General features: G+C 43.4%; 1 protein-coding gene across 1 annotated transcript in view; it reads left to right on the top strand.

The window, feature by feature from the left end:
- Positions 1 to 16535, top strand: part of LOC117966507 (sortilin-related receptor-like) — a 51323-nt gene extending 34788 nt beyond the window's left edge. The window contains exons 26-48 of the mRNA XM_059009805.1: positions 91 to 216; positions 464 to 577; positions 1054 to 1185; positions 1352 to 1483; positions 2039 to 2173; positions 2552 to 2704; positions 3494 to 3649; positions 4204 to 4332; positions 4892 to 5018; positions 5482 to 5651; positions 6058 to 6170; positions 6404 to 6511; positions 6978 to 7050; positions 7547 to 7629; positions 7997 to 8093; positions 8760 to 8944; positions 10657 to 10776; positions 11076 to 11240; positions 11838 to 12012; positions 12289 to 12395; positions 12876 to 13068; positions 13463 to 13675; positions 13928 to 16535. Coding sequence (XP_058865788.1) covers positions 91 to 216; positions 464 to 577; positions 1054 to 1185; positions 1352 to 1483; positions 2039 to 2173; positions 2552 to 2704; positions 3494 to 3649; positions 4204 to 4332; positions 4892 to 5018; positions 5482 to 5651; positions 6058 to 6170; positions 6404 to 6511; positions 6978 to 7050; positions 7547 to 7629; positions 7997 to 8093; positions 8760 to 8944; positions 10657 to 10776; positions 11076 to 11240; positions 11838 to 12012; positions 12289 to 12395; positions 12876 to 13068; positions 13463 to 13675; positions 13928 to 13995 — 3074 coding nt within the window. The 3' untranslated portion in view covers positions 13996 to 16535. The remainder of the gene's footprint in view (positions 1 to 90; positions 217 to 463; positions 578 to 1053; positions 1186 to 1351; positions 1484 to 2038; positions 2174 to 2551; positions 2705 to 3493; positions 3650 to 4203; positions 4333 to 4891; positions 5019 to 5481; positions 5652 to 6057; positions 6171 to 6403; positions 6512 to 6977; positions 7051 to 7546; positions 7630 to 7996; positions 8094 to 8759; positions 8945 to 10656; positions 10777 to 11075; positions 11241 to 11837; positions 12013 to 12288; positions 12396 to 12875; positions 13069 to 13462; positions 13676 to 13927) is intronic.
- Positions 16536 to 18192: the final 1657 nt, after the last annotated feature.

The raw sequence follows: 18192 nt of genomic DNA, 5'->3' as shown, positions 1-18192 counted from the left end.
GATCTACAAAGCGAGCCTGTGATCTTTTAAAGAGTACCCTGAATAACCCTCTCTCCCATCTCTCTCTCTCCCTCCCGTCTCTGTTTTCAGTCGCTCATCGCACGTGCGAGGCGTCCAGTTTCCTGTGCCTGACGGGTCATTGTATCCCACAGCGCTGGGTGTGTGACGGGGATGACGACTGTCGGGACGGCTCGGACGAGGACAAAAAACAATGTGGTGAGAAGCGCTGGAAACGGAAGTCTCCCTGTCCCTAATGACTGCTTGCTTCTCCTTCCCAGAATCCTCCTGGAAAATGACGCGGTTCAGTGGAGAGTTCAGTAATATGGATAACACAATGTGTGTCTAAAACCGGTCCCATGTGTGTCTTACACTGCATGAGCCACTGTGATTTAGCACTTATACGCATATGTATGTTGAGACATAAATGACATCTGTGTAAAACCTGTTGTGTTCTTCCTCTCAGATACAAGGGGAAGCTGTAATGGGTTCCAGTGCAGCAACCAGACCTGCATCCCAGCCAGCAAGCACTGCAACGGGGTCAACGACTGTCCAGAGGGGGAGGACGAGAAACACTGTGGTGAGTACAACCAGAGCATCTGCAAAGCCCAGGCAGTGTCTCTCCATTGGGGCTGGGTATGACGGGACAGGCTGCAGGGTTCACAGCAAAACGCATTAATATGAATATCAACAGCACTCCTGTTGTTTGGTGCGTTTATGTACGCTTTGTACAGTTTTTATTTTAATTACGAAATCTAACAATCTACCACCACCATTTTAAATATTACATGAGGACCAAAACTGTCCCAGTACTTAATTTTGTATTGTAGTCTAGTTTTTACTTTTAAATCGAAATGAATACCCTAATGGAAATCATTTAATTTCTTTCAATTAAAATTCAACGATCTGCCACTCATGTTCAGTGCAAACTTATCCACTACCATTCCAGGTTGGGATTTCCATTAAAATCCCTTGTGGAACGGTACCAATTTAAACAAGCTTGTCTCTAACCCGAGTATTGCTTGCTCTCACGTGTGCCTCTGGCTCCTTGTCCAGACCCCCTGTGCACGAGGTACATGGACTTTGTGTGCAAGAATCGCCGTCAGTGTCTGTTCCAGTCCATGGTGTGTGACGGGGTTCGGCAGTGTGAAGATGGATCGGATGAGGACTCTGCCTATGCAGGCTGCTGTAAGTCCCAGTCTTGCACTTCCAACCCCCCCCCCCCCTCTACCCCGGAAATCTACGTCTGTCTGCCCTGTTAACCTGCGCGCTGCTGGAGGCGAGAGAGAATAGCATGGCTTGAGATCTCGTTGGATGTTTAGCTGATCAGCACTCTCTAATCATGTGTCTTCAGCCACCCGGCCGGAGTTTGAGAAGACTTGCGACTCGTCCAGTTTCCAGTGTCTCAACGGGATGTGCGTCAGTATGGAGTGGAAGTGTGATGGCATGGATGACTGTGGAGATTACTCTGATGAAGCCAACTGTGGTGAGTTTATAATGCCAGCCGATTTAACATGTACTTCTCAGTGCTGTGAAATACAAGACATTGATAGAGTCGGCTATTATATTGAGCCTGTTTGTGCTGTTTGCCCTTTTAAAAACAACGTGCAGATCACCGTAAAGGGCAGGATACTGGCATAACAAAGACACTATTTAGATTAGTTTCCAGGTATTGCTTAGTTTTAGTTAGGCTTTTGGGGTTTTCTTTGCCTTTTAAACTGGGACCTGCTTATTTGTATTGTACACAGAAATACATGCGTGACACAAGAGCCCCTTTTTATATTTCGAGGTTAGGAATAAACCTGCAATACCCTATGGTTGCAGGATGGCGTAGATAAAATGCTGTCGTCGGTAGTCTCTTTCTAGTTCCATATGTTTTTAAAAGTTACAAAACTCAAGCAGACAAACTAGTGTCTTGTTCAGTGTGTTACCGGAGTCTGCTGCGTACCATGTACTGTTAAAATGACTTGTGGTTAGCGCTAAGGTAACTGATGAAGCAGTGCAGTAATATATGGAGTGGGTCCCCGGCCCTGTGTTTCAGAGACCCCGACGGAGGAGCCTGGCTGCTCTCTGTACTTCCAGTTCCAGTGCAAGAACAGGCGCTGCATCCCCTCCTGGTGGAAGTGCGACCGGGAGAATGACTGCGGAGACTGGTCTGACGAGGCTGAGTGCGGAGGTAACGCAGCACTCACTGTAGCACCGTGTGATACAGGGTTCCAGGACACAGAATGTCTGTATGAGCAGCACCGGTTACATATGAAACGCATGGTGTAAACCTGCAGTTAGATTTGCATCACTTGTTTCCAGTATTTTGTGAAATTATTAGATTGTCTGTAACATAATGTACTGTAACTACATTTTTTTAAAATCGGTGTTTGGAATAATGGTAGAAATAAGAGATCTCAGTTTAATCACACATGTATTAGTGTCTTTTTAGATTGGGGATCCATTCTAGAAACAACAACTGGCTGTGTGGGATTTTAAAAATAACATACAGACCCTGTAATGCCTTTTATACCCTTGTTGCTGACATGCAGGTTTGTTCCCATTGCAGATTCGGGGCTGATCCCCCACACAACCAGCCGCCCCACCACCTGCCCCCCTAATCGATTCCGCTGTAATTCGGGGGCCTGCATCATCAACAGCTGGGTGTGTGACCGCTATGCAGACTGTCCAGACGGGGAGGATGAGGAGGGCTGTCCCACTGGTGAGGGGGTCTATTGAACTAACAAGTCAAATGCTTGAACTTCGTGCACACTGCGACAGGTAGAAGAGTCCCACATGAGTGGGGGATAAATCTAGGTTATCAGAGTCTTGGGCTATTCAGTGATTCCTGTCTGCATTCAATTCACATTTCATACATAGTTTTGCAGAGATATAACTGCTTACCCAATTGGGATAACAGGCTGGTTTTGCTGTTCTTTAGCACAAGTTGTATTGTCCCTTGGATAAACGGAGAGCAGTCTGTCCGTACGCAAATACAGTACTGTATGTAAAATCTCACCTTTTTTTTTCATGCTTTTTAAAATGTGAAATATGTTGTAAACCAAGACATTTAAAAGGGGTGCTAACCAATGCTTTTCAAATCAATTGTCCTTACTACTTGTGAACTTCACGTTGTAACTGCTTGCCGCTTTTTATTGTGATGAGAATATTTTCAGTTACATGCTGTAGATTGCCGCTGTATCAATACCGCAGATCACATGGAGATATGGAACCACGAAGCACAAGAAACCTTCCATCAGTAGAGTGATCTGCATATCCCAAACTGAGCACAAAGAGCCAACAAGTCTTCAACAGAATAGGGCCATTAATAATATTAATAATAGTAAGAAATTGGATTTTAAAACCTTGGTTGGGACTCCTTTTAATAACACTTATAAACCCAGCTCCTAGAATCTGGCTGCACTGCATATCCGGTCTCTCTTCTAGCCAGCCCTGTATGCTTGTGATGTGGAAGTGAAGTGACCCTGTCTTTTGTTGTTGTCTGGCCCAGGTGTAAACATGACCACCACTCCCTCCCCCACGAGGCCCCCGGGTGGCTGCGGGCAGGGGGAGTTCCAGTGCCAGCGGGACAGGCACTGCATCCTGTACTGGAAACGCTGCGACGGGCACACAGACTGCCAGGACGCGTCGGACGAGGCCAGCTGCCGTGAGTGGAGTTCAGTTAGCAAGGCTTACTGATGCACGTCTTATACCACAGAGAGAAACAACGGGAAGCAAGGAGTTCTGTCTTTAAGAATTCAAACTGTAGTCTGGAATTTGAATTGGAAATGTATAAGGATGAACTTGCTAGTGGAGAATTCATGGTTTGGGTTGAAATCTGGCGTGTATCAATATATCATTCATATATTTAAAAAATAAATAAATAAATAAAAAACCCCACTAATAGTGCTAAATGTACTAACTTAATACATTTAATGACCCGTTTGACTAGAAGTCTTTCTCAATGTCTTCAAGAATTTCTAAATGTATTACTGTAATATACAACAAGTTAAAAAAAACAAAACAATGAAAGATCATCATACAACTGGACAGTTTAATGTTTAGTAAACTATTAGCCGTAATAGGATTTAAATTTCCGTTTTACGTTTTTAAAATCTTTTTTTTTTTTTTAATTTGGCTTCCTTGCTTCCCCCTGCCTCGTGTTCATGCAAATGACTGAGAATCGTGCCCCTGTTTATTTCTGTGTGTGTGTGTCCACAGCGACGCTCAGCCCCCTGCCCTGTGTGAACGGGACTCTGTGTGAGGACAGGGAGACCTGCATCCTGCCGAACGAGCGCTGCGACGGTTACCTCGACTGCTCGGACGGGAGCGACGAGCGCAACTGCACAGGTGGGGAATGGTGGAGTTATATCTGTATGTAGCTTCAGAGCTTTTGCAGATGCTGCCCGGACACTTCCAGGATGGATCGTGGCCTCGACGTGGCAGAAACACCACAAGGTGTTGGAAGACGTGTCCAGGGAGACAGTCACATGGCATGTAATTGATGCAGGGAGGCAGGCAGCTGGATTGAGGTCCAGGGATTGTGATGGCCATAGAAGATGCCTGAAGTCTATGTCCTGCTCCTCAAACCATTAAATTACAGCTGGATGGGGTGCATTCTCATCTTTTAAAAGTAGCCGTCTCCTAGCAGCATATCTATAGTGTTGCCGTGCATGTGCTGTATCTAGAGAAGTACGTGTCCAGTTGTAATTCTTTAGCACAAGTTACTGACTACAGTAATCTGGGGGTGTATGGAGGCTCTCATCTGACTGCCTGTCTGTATGTAGACACACAGTAAAGTAAAATGTATTTATTATGGAGTGGCGGGGGGGCCTTTACCCTTTTGTGTTGACGCTGGTCTTTGTTCAATCTTGTGTTGTAACTGAGCCGTTTCACTTTTCTTTCAAAGGCTCTGCCCTTGTGTACAAGGTTCAGAATTTGAAGTGGACAGCAGACTTCTCCGGCAATGTTAGCCTGACCTGGTCTCATGCAAAGAACCTTCCCCCATCCAAATGCACCTATGTGGTGCACTACAGGTGAGTTCCAGCTTGGCATCAGAACTCCAGACTGCATCCAAGTGCGTCTCTCTTGGTATAGACGTGGACTGCAAGTGCTAGCCTTTGGTAAAAAGCAAAGTACAGACAAAATGCAAATGCAGTGCTTCCCCTTTATAATGCTGTAGTCGCGAGTCAGAGGTAAGAGACTAGGAATTTGTTCTGCCTTCCAACGAGAGTACGAGTGTAATGGCATTCTGGGTCTAATGGGAGCCGTGATCATACCTTCTTACAACGCGTTCCTCTGTATAAAGAGCCACCTTATAACGAGGGAGAAATGCGTGTTTTGTGTTTTAACATGACACCCACGAACACACTGAAGGTCATACTCTTTGCTACTATTCAGGCAGATGTTTAGTTTTCTTTTTAACTTCCTGATGATCAGTGTAGAAGCTGCTGTGCTCACTCCTGTATTATCTGATATTCATTTCTGTTGCACCCCCAGGTTAGTGGGTGAGAGCGCTTGGAATGTGGTGGAAACCCACAGCAACAAAAGCAGCTATGTGCTGAGGGTGCTGAAGCCAGACTCGTCATACCAGGTGAAAGTGATGGTGCAGTGCCTTCATAAAATGTACATCAGCAACGACGTGATCACCCTCCGAACACCAGAGGGAAGTGAGTAACTCCACAGCTATACTGTGTGGTACAGAGATGGGCGTTTACCTTTCAGATAGGGCATAGTTACTGGTGCAACTTTTTCAACACGGCAAGATCTATACATTTCCACTCTGTGACTATGAAGCACTGTCTAACTGGTCTCAGTCTTGCCTCATACAGAACTTTTGTACGATTTTCCTTCCTTGTACTATTGAATTATATTTGTAGGGTTGTCTTTTATTCAAGGTTAATTAGTGCTGAAAGAGTTCTGTTGTCTTCTGTCACGGTAAATTAGTCGGTAGTGCCCAGGCAAAGTAAACGTTAACCTCAAGCTGGCATGAAACGCTCGACCTGTGTTGCGTTGTCAGTACTGTAGTTCACGAAGTCAGGCGCCTCCCTCTGACTGCTGATGTTTTGTGTTCAGTTCCAGACCCCCCTCAGATACTGCAGCTGACCTGTGATGCTGAAGAGAGCACAAGCATCACTGTGAGCTGGCAGCCTCCTGTCTGCACCCACGGGCTAGTCCGAGAGTACATCGTGAGTACCCTTCCTCCCCCAAACACATGCTGAGGATTATTTAGGCGTAAGTGAACGCAAGGTGGCACAGTGGACTAAATCTGCTAGCTTTTCACTCCTGACCTGAGCACCATTCTCAGTCTACGTGACAGAGGCCCAGAACTGAATGTCAGGGAGTGGTGAGTGTGTGTGTGTGTGTGTGTGTGTGTGTAATCAGAGAAAGAGGCTCATCTGTGCTTTCTAACCCCCCCCAGGTTGAGTACAGTGTGAAGGACAGCAACGAGTGGACATCCCAGAGGAGCCCGAACACCAACCACACGGAGATCAGAAACCTGCAGCAGAACGACCTGTACAGCGTGCGAGTAAGTGGGCAGGGCTTGACCGGTGCGCACACAGGGAAATCTTATCGGTAGCACTTTAGACTGCAGGGTGTAAATAGCCATGTGGTAACGGGGTTAACTGCTGTCGTCCAGTGGTGGGATTGCTTAGACCCGTCAAATCCTTTCAATGCCACTTCAGACGGACTGAGCAAACACGGTGACAGTAAGCGGAGTGGACTTTATCAGGAGCTCAGCAAAGCTCTGCCGAAATAATCCAATGAGGTGAAACAACAGAGGAGTCCTTTAGTGATCAATCAGGGTTGACTTTTGCGAGTTTTGTAACATTGATAGTGCTTGAGAACGAATTCTGCTCCAAGCAGAAAGAACCCCTTTGTGTTAAACCTGACACCAATCCCAGGTCACCGTGAACACCACAGTACTTTAATTTGTACAAAGAACTGTCTTCCACTTCAGTGTGATTTCAACCCTCTGTCCCCCCCGGTCGCAGGTGGCTGCCGTTACCAGCAGGGGCATCGGAAACTGGAGCGCATCCAGATCAATCAAGGTCAAAAATTGCAAAGGTAAGCATGCTTAGCATTAAGTACGCATTATTATTCTTGTTACGCAGTAAAAAGAGTGCAAGTCTGTACGTGGCGTCTGTCATGCATCTGTAGGAGCACTTATCCGATTGGGATGAAACTTGGTAAGGACATTCCATAATTTATTGATAGTTGAAATATTGATCTGTTTTGTAACACTGCTGTTTATGCACTGTATTTCTTTACCAGTTTCTTAGGTCAGCTGTCACTTTTCTATTTGACTAGTCGACTAATCAGTGCTACCCCACTTCATACCATTTCCATTTTTTAAATCTTACCTTTTAATGTGCGTTCTCTGATGTGTTCTGTTGTTGAACATTGTTCACCAGGCTTCCCCCTAGTGGTCATTTGTTCAAACTGCAGTAATAATAGTGATGTTTGGACAAGAATCTCTTTGTAGCACATTAGTACCATCTTCTGGATATTTGGAGTTCCTGCAGCTGTAAGTGTGGGTATCATATCACCTGCTGTCTTTCAGCACTCCCCTGTCCAAGGGTGTACATCAACAGCACCACAGACAACTCAATCACCTTGAGTATAAAGCTGGACTCCAAAGTACAGGTTAGTTTGAAGTGTGTTAAACTTTTTGAGTGTGTTGGAATCAACTATTAGTGGGTAATGTTGAGATTGTTGAAAGTGTCTGGTTCAATTAGTAATTGGCATCAGAAATGACAAAACTGAACATTGCACACGCATTTGCTACGAGACTTTGATTCAAACTCGCCGTTTGCAAGCACCGGTACTCAAAGTACAATATTGTAGATGTTTTTTAGGTTGTGTTAAGCTTCATACTTTGAGAGAGGAACGTAACCTAAGGGAATGACCACTGAAAAACCGCGTGCCGTACAGCACGAGGCGGGTTTTGCTATTGTTTGATCCTGTTTTGAAGCCACTCCTCATATTCACAGTTGTAATATTCTCTTCCCAGGTGGAACATTATGTGGTGGATGTCTCTTGGGTGTTTGATGCACATGTCAGAGAGAACAAAACTCAAACGGTCAAGCCCCAGACAATTTCGCTATCAGGTATGCATCCGTCCTTTGAAGAGTAAATGACGTTCTCAAGTGAGCAAAAAACTTTTTTTGGAAACCATGTGTTTTCGTTATCTGTATCTGTTGCTATGCTCGGTTAAAGACATCTCTGTTTACAAGACGTTCTGGCTCATTTCACTTGGAGGATGAGATTGTCTGTCACTGGCTTCTTTCCTGTCAATAACCAATCCACTGCTTCCCATATTGACTGACATGCTTTCAGCCAATAACATGCCCCAGAAGATACTGATGGGGTCAAATAACCAAGGAGCAGTAAAAGACTTCCTGGAAGGCAAGACAAGCAAACTGAGAACTTCGTGTAGTACCCAAGTTTTAAAAATGAAAATACAGGTTTGCTATAACGGGCTTTCTTTAAAAAAAATAATGATAATATTTAAGTACACATTTCAGACCTGTGTAGCGAAGTGCAAAACGGTTTAAAAGATTTATAGAACTATGTCGTTAGCTCCAGTGAATTTAAACAGACTGCTGTGAGTGCTCACAGTGACAGTGGAATTGTAGCTGTAACCAGAGCGGGGCTCCTGGTTGTGTCCCAGACATTTGGGGATGTTTGGACAGTCCTTTTTTAAAAACATAAGTAGTAAAGTTTGATTCGCGAGGCTGTTCTCCTAAGATTCTGCACTGTTTTGTTTTCCCTAGTGGAGCATTTGACCCCAGGAACAGTCTATGAGGTTGCTGTATGGGCTGTAACCACGCTGGGAGACAGCCCCACCTCCTTCACCCGATTGCAGACCACAAATCAACAACCGTCCCCTCCGCTGCTCAAAGCCAGGGCTGTCAACCAGAACACCGTGGACTGCAGCTGGACTGGTCCCGAGGACGTGGTGAGTCAGAGTCTCGGGTGGGGGATAATACTGGATGAGGACACTTTCCTGTATTGAAAATCGCCCTTCATTTTCAGTTTAAAAGCGACATCAAATGTCATGTTTGTCATCGCGTAGTTTTATTTATTTATTTATTTATTTATAAACACCTTTACTACATTAAACAAGCCCTGCTGTATCATTACAACATTGACTGTGAGACTTAATAACCTGGGGGAGGAAACCACTTCTCGGTATCCTAGCAACGCTGCTGCACGGCTGTTGATAATTGCACTTCAAACCCCTGTACTGTCAAACCACCTGCGTTCACAAGCACGAGAAAGAGAGAGAACGTCCTTGTGGAGGTGCTGGCAGCTCCAGTACTGTCAAACCACCCGCGTTCACAATCACGAGAAAGAGAGAGAACGTCCTTGTGGAGGTGCTGGCAGCTCCAGTACTGTCAAACCACCCGCGTTCACAATCACGAGAAAGAGAGGGAACGTCCTTGTGGAGGTGCTGGCAGCTCCAGTACTTCCTGTAGAGATATTTGCACAGCTGTCACAAGGTGTATTCCAGCAAAGAAAACACCACTTTTAAACACAGATTGCAGCTGTGAAGTTGATAAGCAGATTTTCGCATCACTGTGCTTATTCTACAGATAAACTGATTGTCCATTTGGGAGCAGATTATCTTTTTGTTTCCATTTGCTGATAGGCAAGCCTTTTAAAATCACAAAATCCCCTAATAAATCACTTTCTAGCTGGCTCGTGTTCTTCACTGAAACATGGTAAAAACATGATATTGGTCAGGTTTCGCCACAAAGACAACGGGATATCCAGGAAACCACTAGGAAAGCGATTGAGTTGGACAGGAAACGTATCTATTGTCTTTCAAATTTCGCCTTGGAATTATTCAATTATACAGATAGATTTCATGTATAATGAAATAACAAATTGAAGTTCATAACTTCAGTATTACAAATGCAATATCATTTGATTCACTTATCAGCACACTTTTCCAATAAGGGGGCTTATAAGTGATTCGGTGCAGGTCCAACAGTGCCGTGATTGACACCCTTCATGTCTGCTCAGTGGCTTGGATCTCTCTGCCGGCTGCCCTTGGGTCAGGCTGTGCCCTTGCTGGTTCTGAGCTGATCCTCTCTGGTACTGTGTAACCCCCTCAACTGCAGGTCATTCTCTCTTCCGTGGGAAACCAGATTGAGGCTGTGACCCTGGCAGTGAGTGAGACTGACCTGCACAGGAAGCTGCTGGGGAAGCTCTGCTGTAGCTTTATTGTGGTACTTGAACAATCTGGAATCCACATTTTAAAGTCAAAGAAAATAGAAATGTTCACGTGAAAATATTCCTAATACTATTGTTTTTATTTCATTTTCACTCTGCAATAGACCAGCTGTATATGATGATGTTTGTATTTTCAGCTCAAACAAGCAGTAGAATCGGCGGTTTTCAACGGCTTTTTGTGGAGCTGAATCCTTACCTAGCCATGCCTTATTCTGGATGTGGTGACACGTTTACAGTCAATCCATCTTAGCATCACTCCTGTTACTGTTACCCTCTGCTTCTTATCAACACATTGAACCTGCCCAGGCGGCATGTAATAGGAGTCAATGGGAACCAGCTCCTGGTACCCTCGCTTCGGTTATTATCACACCGCGTTTAACATCGCATTTAACGCTCCTTTCCGTTTTGTGTGTGTTTGTTTATTCTCTCTAGGTTTACGGTGTCTTCTTTGCTACTTCCTTCTTTGAATTGTATAAAAATCCAAAGACCAACTCTACAACTTTCCACAACCTCACCGTGACTGTGGACAGTGATGAGCAGTTCCTCTTTCTGGTAAGTAGCTCCGATAGTTCATTGTAGTTCGGTACAGATAATTATACAGTTCTATTATTACTACTACTACTGTTAATATACTATTACTACTGCTAGTGATACTACAAATGCTATTCGTTCTACAATGAACACTATTTCTGCTATTGCTACTAACAGTACTGATAGTTCCAGCTCCAAGCATGGCTCAGTGCAGCCGTGTCTCTGCTGGAGCTCTGGGTTGACTAGAAGTGGGGGGAGAGAGAGATAGAGAGCAGACTCAATGCTGACGTTGCTGTTCTCCTCGTCTCCTCCTTCCACAGGTGCGTGTGACCCAACCCTACCTGGGGCCCCCCTCGGAGTACGTGGTGGTGAAGATGATTCCCAACAACAGGCTGCCCCCCCGCCAGCTTCACGGGGTCAGTGTGGGGAAGAGCCAGGCCGTGCTGAAGTGGCAGCCCCCGTACGACTATCCCAACCAGAGCCTGGTAGGTCACCACAGAGCCCAGACTCCCTGAGCTAACATCTGACAGCACTGTGCACATCTCATTTCAGTAATACAAGTCAACTCCGCGTATTCAAAGTGCTGGCCTGGGATAGAAATAAGATTCCTATGGCGTAGCTGTTTGACCCATTTCAGGTTTTACTCAGAGCTGTATTTGCCTTTATACTTAGACACCCAGACAACACACTTTTTGTTGTACAGTATGTAAATAAACTAAACAAGGTGTCTCTTATTTACACTCTGCTCTTGTTTTAAAAAAAATTATATATATGGATAAATTCTCTGAGCGGTCAGGTCTTTAGTTACGATATCCACAAATGGACGGATGTTGTGGTTATTGCTAGGATCAACCTTTTTAATACGCAAAAACAATTTACACCTATCCTCTTTCAAACTTAAACTTGTAACCTTTTTTTATTTTTTGTTTTAATGCATCCTTGCTCCTCTCTGGCTGTGATGGCGTTTCCTAGTCTCCCCCAGTCTTAGCTGTGAAACCCAGTCGTGCTCACAGAGGTTGAAGTCAGGTCCTGACTCAACGACCTTGTTTGATTGATGAACCCTGCTTGTGTTCTCTGTCCAGACCTATGCCGTTCAGGTGAGGGACACCATCAGGATGCTGGAGCGCAGCTACAAGGTGACCACGAGCAACAACACGGTGGAGTACTGTGTGAAATCACTGGAGCCAGGAGGCAGGTACAGCATCTCTGTACGCCTGTCAAACATGAGCAAAGAGGCCAGCTTCATCCTCAATACAGGTATCAATTATCAATCATTTTTTCTTGCATTTTTCAGCCACTTTTAGTGACGCCATTACATAGTATGTTTCTGTATTTGTACCTGTGATTTATTGCCTGGTTATTTAGAATAAATATAGTAAGCATGTTAGTTCTTTATTGCTTTTTAGTATAATTGTAATTACTGCAGAATAATTGTAACTGTAATTGCAATTTCTGCAAACAATTCTGCTGCAGTTGTAATTGTATTTCTAATTGTAGAAGTCTGGTGATGGCTCTTTTTATTTCCTATGTTAGTTCCACTCTCGGCACCAGAATCCCTGAAGATCATTTCAGAAAACGACCACATCTTTCTGTTCTGGAAGAGCTTAGCTGTGAAAGAGAAGAGCTTCAATGAGAGCCGGGTAAGAGGAGGAGCTTTCAGTATCACAACGTCATCTGAACAACACACTTCTCTTTAAGACCCAGGGCAGCCTTGCCATGAACTAGAGACCAGAGAGAGAGACCTCAACGCTGCAGCTTTGCTTGTTTTGAACGGGCAGGTTAATGAAACGCTTTGAGCCTTACCAGAGAGTGGTGCTAGAAATTAAAACTAAAAGAAAAGTGAATGCAGTCAGGAGGTTGAGTGGAATCTGCGATCTGACTCAAACTGTGTTTGACAGCTTCCCCCAGACACGCAGAAGATTGACAGCAGTAGCACAAGTATTACCGGAGCTCATCAGTAGATTAGCTCATGTGCCATCCCTGAATGCGTTTATTTTATATTAAAGAGCTAGTGCGTTGTGCTGAGCATGTTTTAATGAAAACCCCGGCACTGCACACTGTGTGCTGTGGATCCTGGCTTTTCTTCCTGTGTGTTTTTTAATGTGTCGTCTGCATCCCAGGGCTATGAGATCCACATGCATGACAGCGTGACCAACACCACCACCTGTCTGGGAAACACAACCGAATACTTCTTCAAAATCGACAACCTGAAGCTGGGCCACAACTACACCTTCTCTGTGCAAGCCAGGTGTCTGTACAACGAACAGCTGTGCGGAGCACCAGCCCTGCTGCTGTATGACGAGCTAGGAACAGGTAAGGCTTGCACCGGTCACCAGAGTGTAGGAATCAGAGACCCATGTGGGTGGTGTAGAACACACCTGGGATCTCGCAGAATGCCATTTTGTTCAATTGCAATTAGTTACAGTTATGCAGGGGTGCCAAGATTCAGCTAACATTGTTTTTGCAGTGACTTGCGAATTGCAATGAATTGTCCGCGGGTCTGGTATAGAACTGGAGAAAGTCCCTGCTGTTGTATTCGACTCGTCGCTGTCAGGAAGCAGACAGTGTAGGTCAGCAGTCTGAAAGGCAAGCACGACGCTTGGGTATACAGTCTGAAGTGTCGAGTGCAAGTCATGTGTTTGAAAAGGGTTGACAGGGTGTTGGAAAGAAAGCGAGCTCTGCCGATGACCGGCTTTGTTGTCTCCAGGTGCACTGCCCTCCTCCTCCAAGGCTGCGAAGTCCAGCGACGTGGCTGCCATCGTGGTGCCCGTGTTGTTCCTGCTGCTGGTGGCGGTGGGGGTGGGCTTCATCGTCCTGTTCGTACGACACCGCCGGCTGCAGCACAGCTTCACAGCTTTCGCCAACAGCCACTACAACTCCAGACTGGGATCGGCCATCTTCTCTTCAGGGGACGAGCTGGGTAAGGCGCTCTGAAAACGAGCTGTTCTGTGATTGTGTGTCTGTTTCTCTCTCTCTCTCTCTGTCTGTCTGTGTGTCTCCTCTCCCTCCCTCTCTCTCTCTCTCTCTCTCTCTCTCTCTCTCTCAGCCGGGTACAGGCTGGTTTAGAGAAACAGGGTATCTCTAAATCCTCCTAAACATGTCGAGAGATGTACAACAGTCATTCGAATGACATTGGAAGTGACTGTTTGAGAATCCATGTTCTCTCTTTCAGGGGATGACGATGAAGACGCCCCAATGATCAGTGGATTCTCAGACGATGTTCCCATGGTGATCGCGTGAAGACCACGCCTCGCTCTCGTTCGTGTTCATTGTTTTCTTTTTTCGTGACCATGTGCCAATGGTGATAGCGTATCGAAGCGTAGCGCTGTATACCAAACCTCTAGAAAACAATCTGGGACCTTCGAACTATCTAAGAAGCTAGTTCTGGGGTTCGTAGTAGTAATAAATAAAATTTAGAAAAAGAAAAATATTTTTAAAATACGATGCACTTTTCTGATGCGCAATAACTTATTTTTTTATATTTGGTGGTGGGTGGGGGGGGAGGACTTTATAAAATGTTACTGTGAAGAAAATAAGTTTCGAATGAAATGGGTCTGTCTTATATTCTTACACAGTTAAGTTACAAAGAGTGCTTAATGCATGAACCGGTTCCAATAAACTGAACGCAAGACCTTGTGACCTGGTCGTAGACATGCAGCATTTTTTCGTTCAGTAAGAAGCATAAACGGACCAATATCTTTTAAACGCCCATCGAAAAACTAAATAATAATAATCAAAGGTACGAAAGCTGTTGATACACGTAAAACTGAGCTTTTAAAGGGTTGTGTCTCATGCAGTTTCTGTTGGTCGAAAAGGACGGAAAGCAAAATGCATTCTGTAGCTGCTTCTTAACTGTTGTAAAATGGATATTTTTACAAGAAACTTTCTGCCCATTTCAAAATGTCTTAAGCTGTTTAACAACGTTTATGTTTTGGAGCTCCAATTCAGAAACCAAATGCAATGCTGACCCCTCCTGTCGGCTTACAGTAGTTAACCTGAGGGACACTTTAACCCTCCAGGTGACAATGGACTTGTAACGTGAAAGCAAGGCTTGCAAACAGATTTCTGTAACATAGCACCAGAGATTTCAAGTGAAAATGGCACGTAAAAGTACCAAGTACAAAAGTAAGAGTACCTTTGGTGTTGAATTTATAAGCCTGACTGTCAGCAAACAGAATGCTAAGACCACACTCAGTTTAACGTGTATCGGAGGGCTGAGAGATGGGTGATTTTTAAGCTTCTTTTTGAATTTCCCCTCACGCTGTTGTGCGGTTGTTTATATTCTGTGTATTGTGTCTGTGTATAAGAGCCATTTTAACTGGAAGCTGGGTTTTTTGTTTTCAGTTTCATTATGAATGTATTGCTTTGATCTGTGTTGTTCACCACTGTGAGGTGATGGGTTTATTGTACAGTCCCAGACTGCGTTGCGTATTGAACGGTACAATCCCATTCAAATTCGACACACCCTTTTTGAATGTGTCAAAAGCCATGGCCGTCTTACAGGGGCATATTTCTTTGCTTTTGGTTTTTATAAACCATTTTTTTTGGTACTTTGTTTTTTTTGAATATATAAAACAACCAATATTTTCCCTGTTTTATTGTACAGATTGCATTCGCTATTGAAAATGATTTAATTTGCCACTAAGGCTGAGAATTATTGGAGGTCTGTGTTAATTGGATTTTCATTTTATCATTCCAATTAATGTGCGTCCAGTTCCTTGAGCACACTGATCCCAGAACTTCAACTCGCCTTGTCTTTACTGGGATTGAATTTCACAGATTCTTAACCAGTGTGTCCTGTCTCTTTACATTCTCGGTCATTTTTCCATCATCAAATCAAGGTGGCGTTTTAAAACTTAAAGATCAAAGCGCACCTACAGAGATACAGCGTTGCACCAGAGTGTAACCGTTAACCTGTCCCCCTGCAACACTAGGGGATATAAGAAACGGCCCGTTTGTTCCGTGAGTTGTAGCTGCTGCACCAGGAGAGAAGACATGCTTTTAGAAACGGAACATGATGGACAAAGCGACTCTAAACAAGGGCAACACATTAGTCAAGATAAACTTTGTTTTAGCGTTCCTAAAGCCTCCAGGGATGCTGGGAAGCTTCCTCCTAAATGCTCAGACCTTTTACAGCATTTTATTTTTGTATTTCCTTGCTCCCATTCCTAGATGTTTAAAAAACAGCCAGGGACGTTTACCTGTCGCCTATCACTTCAGCAGTGCGATCCTCCACAGGGCTGCTCCCTCTTTATATAATCTTACGGTACACGGTTTGCCATGTATGCCTTACGACGCACTGTATTTGTATGTGTCATTCGAGTGCTGCAGTGCAAGAAATGCTTTTCCGCAGGTCAAGGGGAGAGGGCACAATAGAAAACGATAAGAAAAAGGCTGTCGAAGCAGTATTCCATGCCCAACGGTATGCAAACGCTTTCAACAGCAGCAGTACGTCTTAATCCTGTTTGATGAATGGCAAACAAACGGTTTGAAAAATGTTAAAAAGTCTATTGCCACAGCTTAACATTTTGTTTAATGCACTTCTGCTGGTTGGCTGGTCTAAGTCAGTGGTACTCAACTCTGGTCCTTGAGATCCAGTCCAGGTTTTAACTCCAGCAGGTTCTAATGTAGTTAATAGTAAATGCGTTCTGCGTAAAAAACTTTCACAGCATGTCACGGCTGCGCTATATCACAAAATTAAAAACGTGATCTTACTTATTAATATCGGGGATACGGTTACAAAAGATTCCATGAGATTTAGACCCTTTTTCTTTTTTTTTTAACACACACGGAAGTCTTAGATGTAGGAACCAAGGTTTTAAAATCATTTATTAGCTACAATTCACACACCTCTCATTCGCCTGTCTGTCCCTCAACAAAGCAAAAACTAGCATGGATACCTGCAGACATCAGAGAGAAATGTCTATTCAGATTGAATTCATGAAATGGTTTGGAATTAAAGTTTGAAAACCTTGTTGTGAGTCCTTTTAAAAAATAAATAAATAAATAAATAAATAAATAAATTATATATATATATATATATATATATATATATATATATATATATATATATATATATATATAATATCATGTTATACAGCGTTTTGTTCAAATTGAGTTCTTTTGTATTTAAAATTATAAATCAAAAGTTACGTTGTGTTCGAGCTGTGGGTATATTTTTGTTCTTTTGGGGTGTAGTTTGCATGTAATATATGATAACTTTGTGTCTGTATATTCAAGCTAGAACACAAGGGACAATTTGGCTGGTCCTTTGCAAATCTCTGTGTTGATCGGGTCTATTGAACTTATTTTACTCATGACAATTATAGGTAACCAATGGGAAAACCATGAGCAAGAGCTAATGGCAGATCTACAGCTAGGAAATGTATTGCTTGTCTTTTTTGCATTGTGCTGGAAATAAGGTTCATTTAAAAAAAAAACACAAAACATACACTTGTGTGCCCATATTTTGGCAATATGTTTAATCAAATTACATTTGAAAGATTCTCCTAAAAATTGTAATGCCCTAATCTAATCCCGTCTAATTGAAATACATATTGAGAAACAGTTCTGATAAGAACATTCTGTTCTGTAACGAACAGGATGAGTTTTTTTTTTTTTTATTAGAAGTATTTGTCACCCCTTTGTAATAAGACTTCAAAAATGACAATTGTCATGATTTTAAAAAGTTCTACAGTCTTCAGTATCTAAATCGGTGTGTCATTAATCTTGCTAAACAGTGAATACCTTTCGGTTTTAAAAAGATTGTCTTTAAGAAAGTTGGAAAGAAGTTCTTGTTTTTTCTTTCTGCTGTTCTGTTCTGTTGTACATTTTGTATTTATGTTCAACTCGATTTGCACTACTACTGTGTTACAGGTTTTAAGAATACGATTGTATGTGTGTTTTTATTTTGTAATCGCTCTGCTGCACAGAATATTGAAGGACTTCCTCTTCTCGAATGTACTGATTTGTGCTTTATTTTTCTTTTTTCACTGAATAAAATTCACTTGATCTGGTGTCCTGTAAAAATATGCCTTTTTTTTGTTGTGTCGCATAAACCTGTAAGAATTACTTTAACCCTTTGACATTAAATGTATTGCTCACTAAGTGTTATGTATTTTACTTAGAAAAATATTGGATATGTAGGGGTTGGACAAAAAAAATGTGTAAATAGGGTGGCACAGATTTATTCTACAAATTGAAACTTGTGCGTGTGTGTGTGCGTGCATGTGCGTGCGTGTGATGCATGTCCCTGTTGTAAGTCAGTTCAGTCATGATTGGTAAGTCACCTTGGACCGGTGTTAAAGGTCAACACAGACTTCCATTCTTGTTCCTCACACTGTGCTCCGGTACTGTAAGTGAAACACTCCATTCAAATCAAGCTGGCTATTTCTGGGAAGTCACAGACGTGGTATTTAGTGGTTGCTGACCACAAAT

The sequence above is a fragment of the Acipenser ruthenus genome, chromosome 39 (assembly GCF_902713425.1).
Source record: "Acipenser ruthenus chromosome 39, fAciRut3.2 maternal haplotype, whole genome shotgun sequence".
Lineage (NCBI taxonomy): Eukaryota > Metazoa > Chordata > Actinopteri > Acipenseriformes > Acipenseridae > Acipenser > Acipenser ruthenus.
The sequence above is the reverse complement of the archived record's forward strand: the minus strand, read 5'-3'. Positions and strand labels throughout refer to the sequence as shown.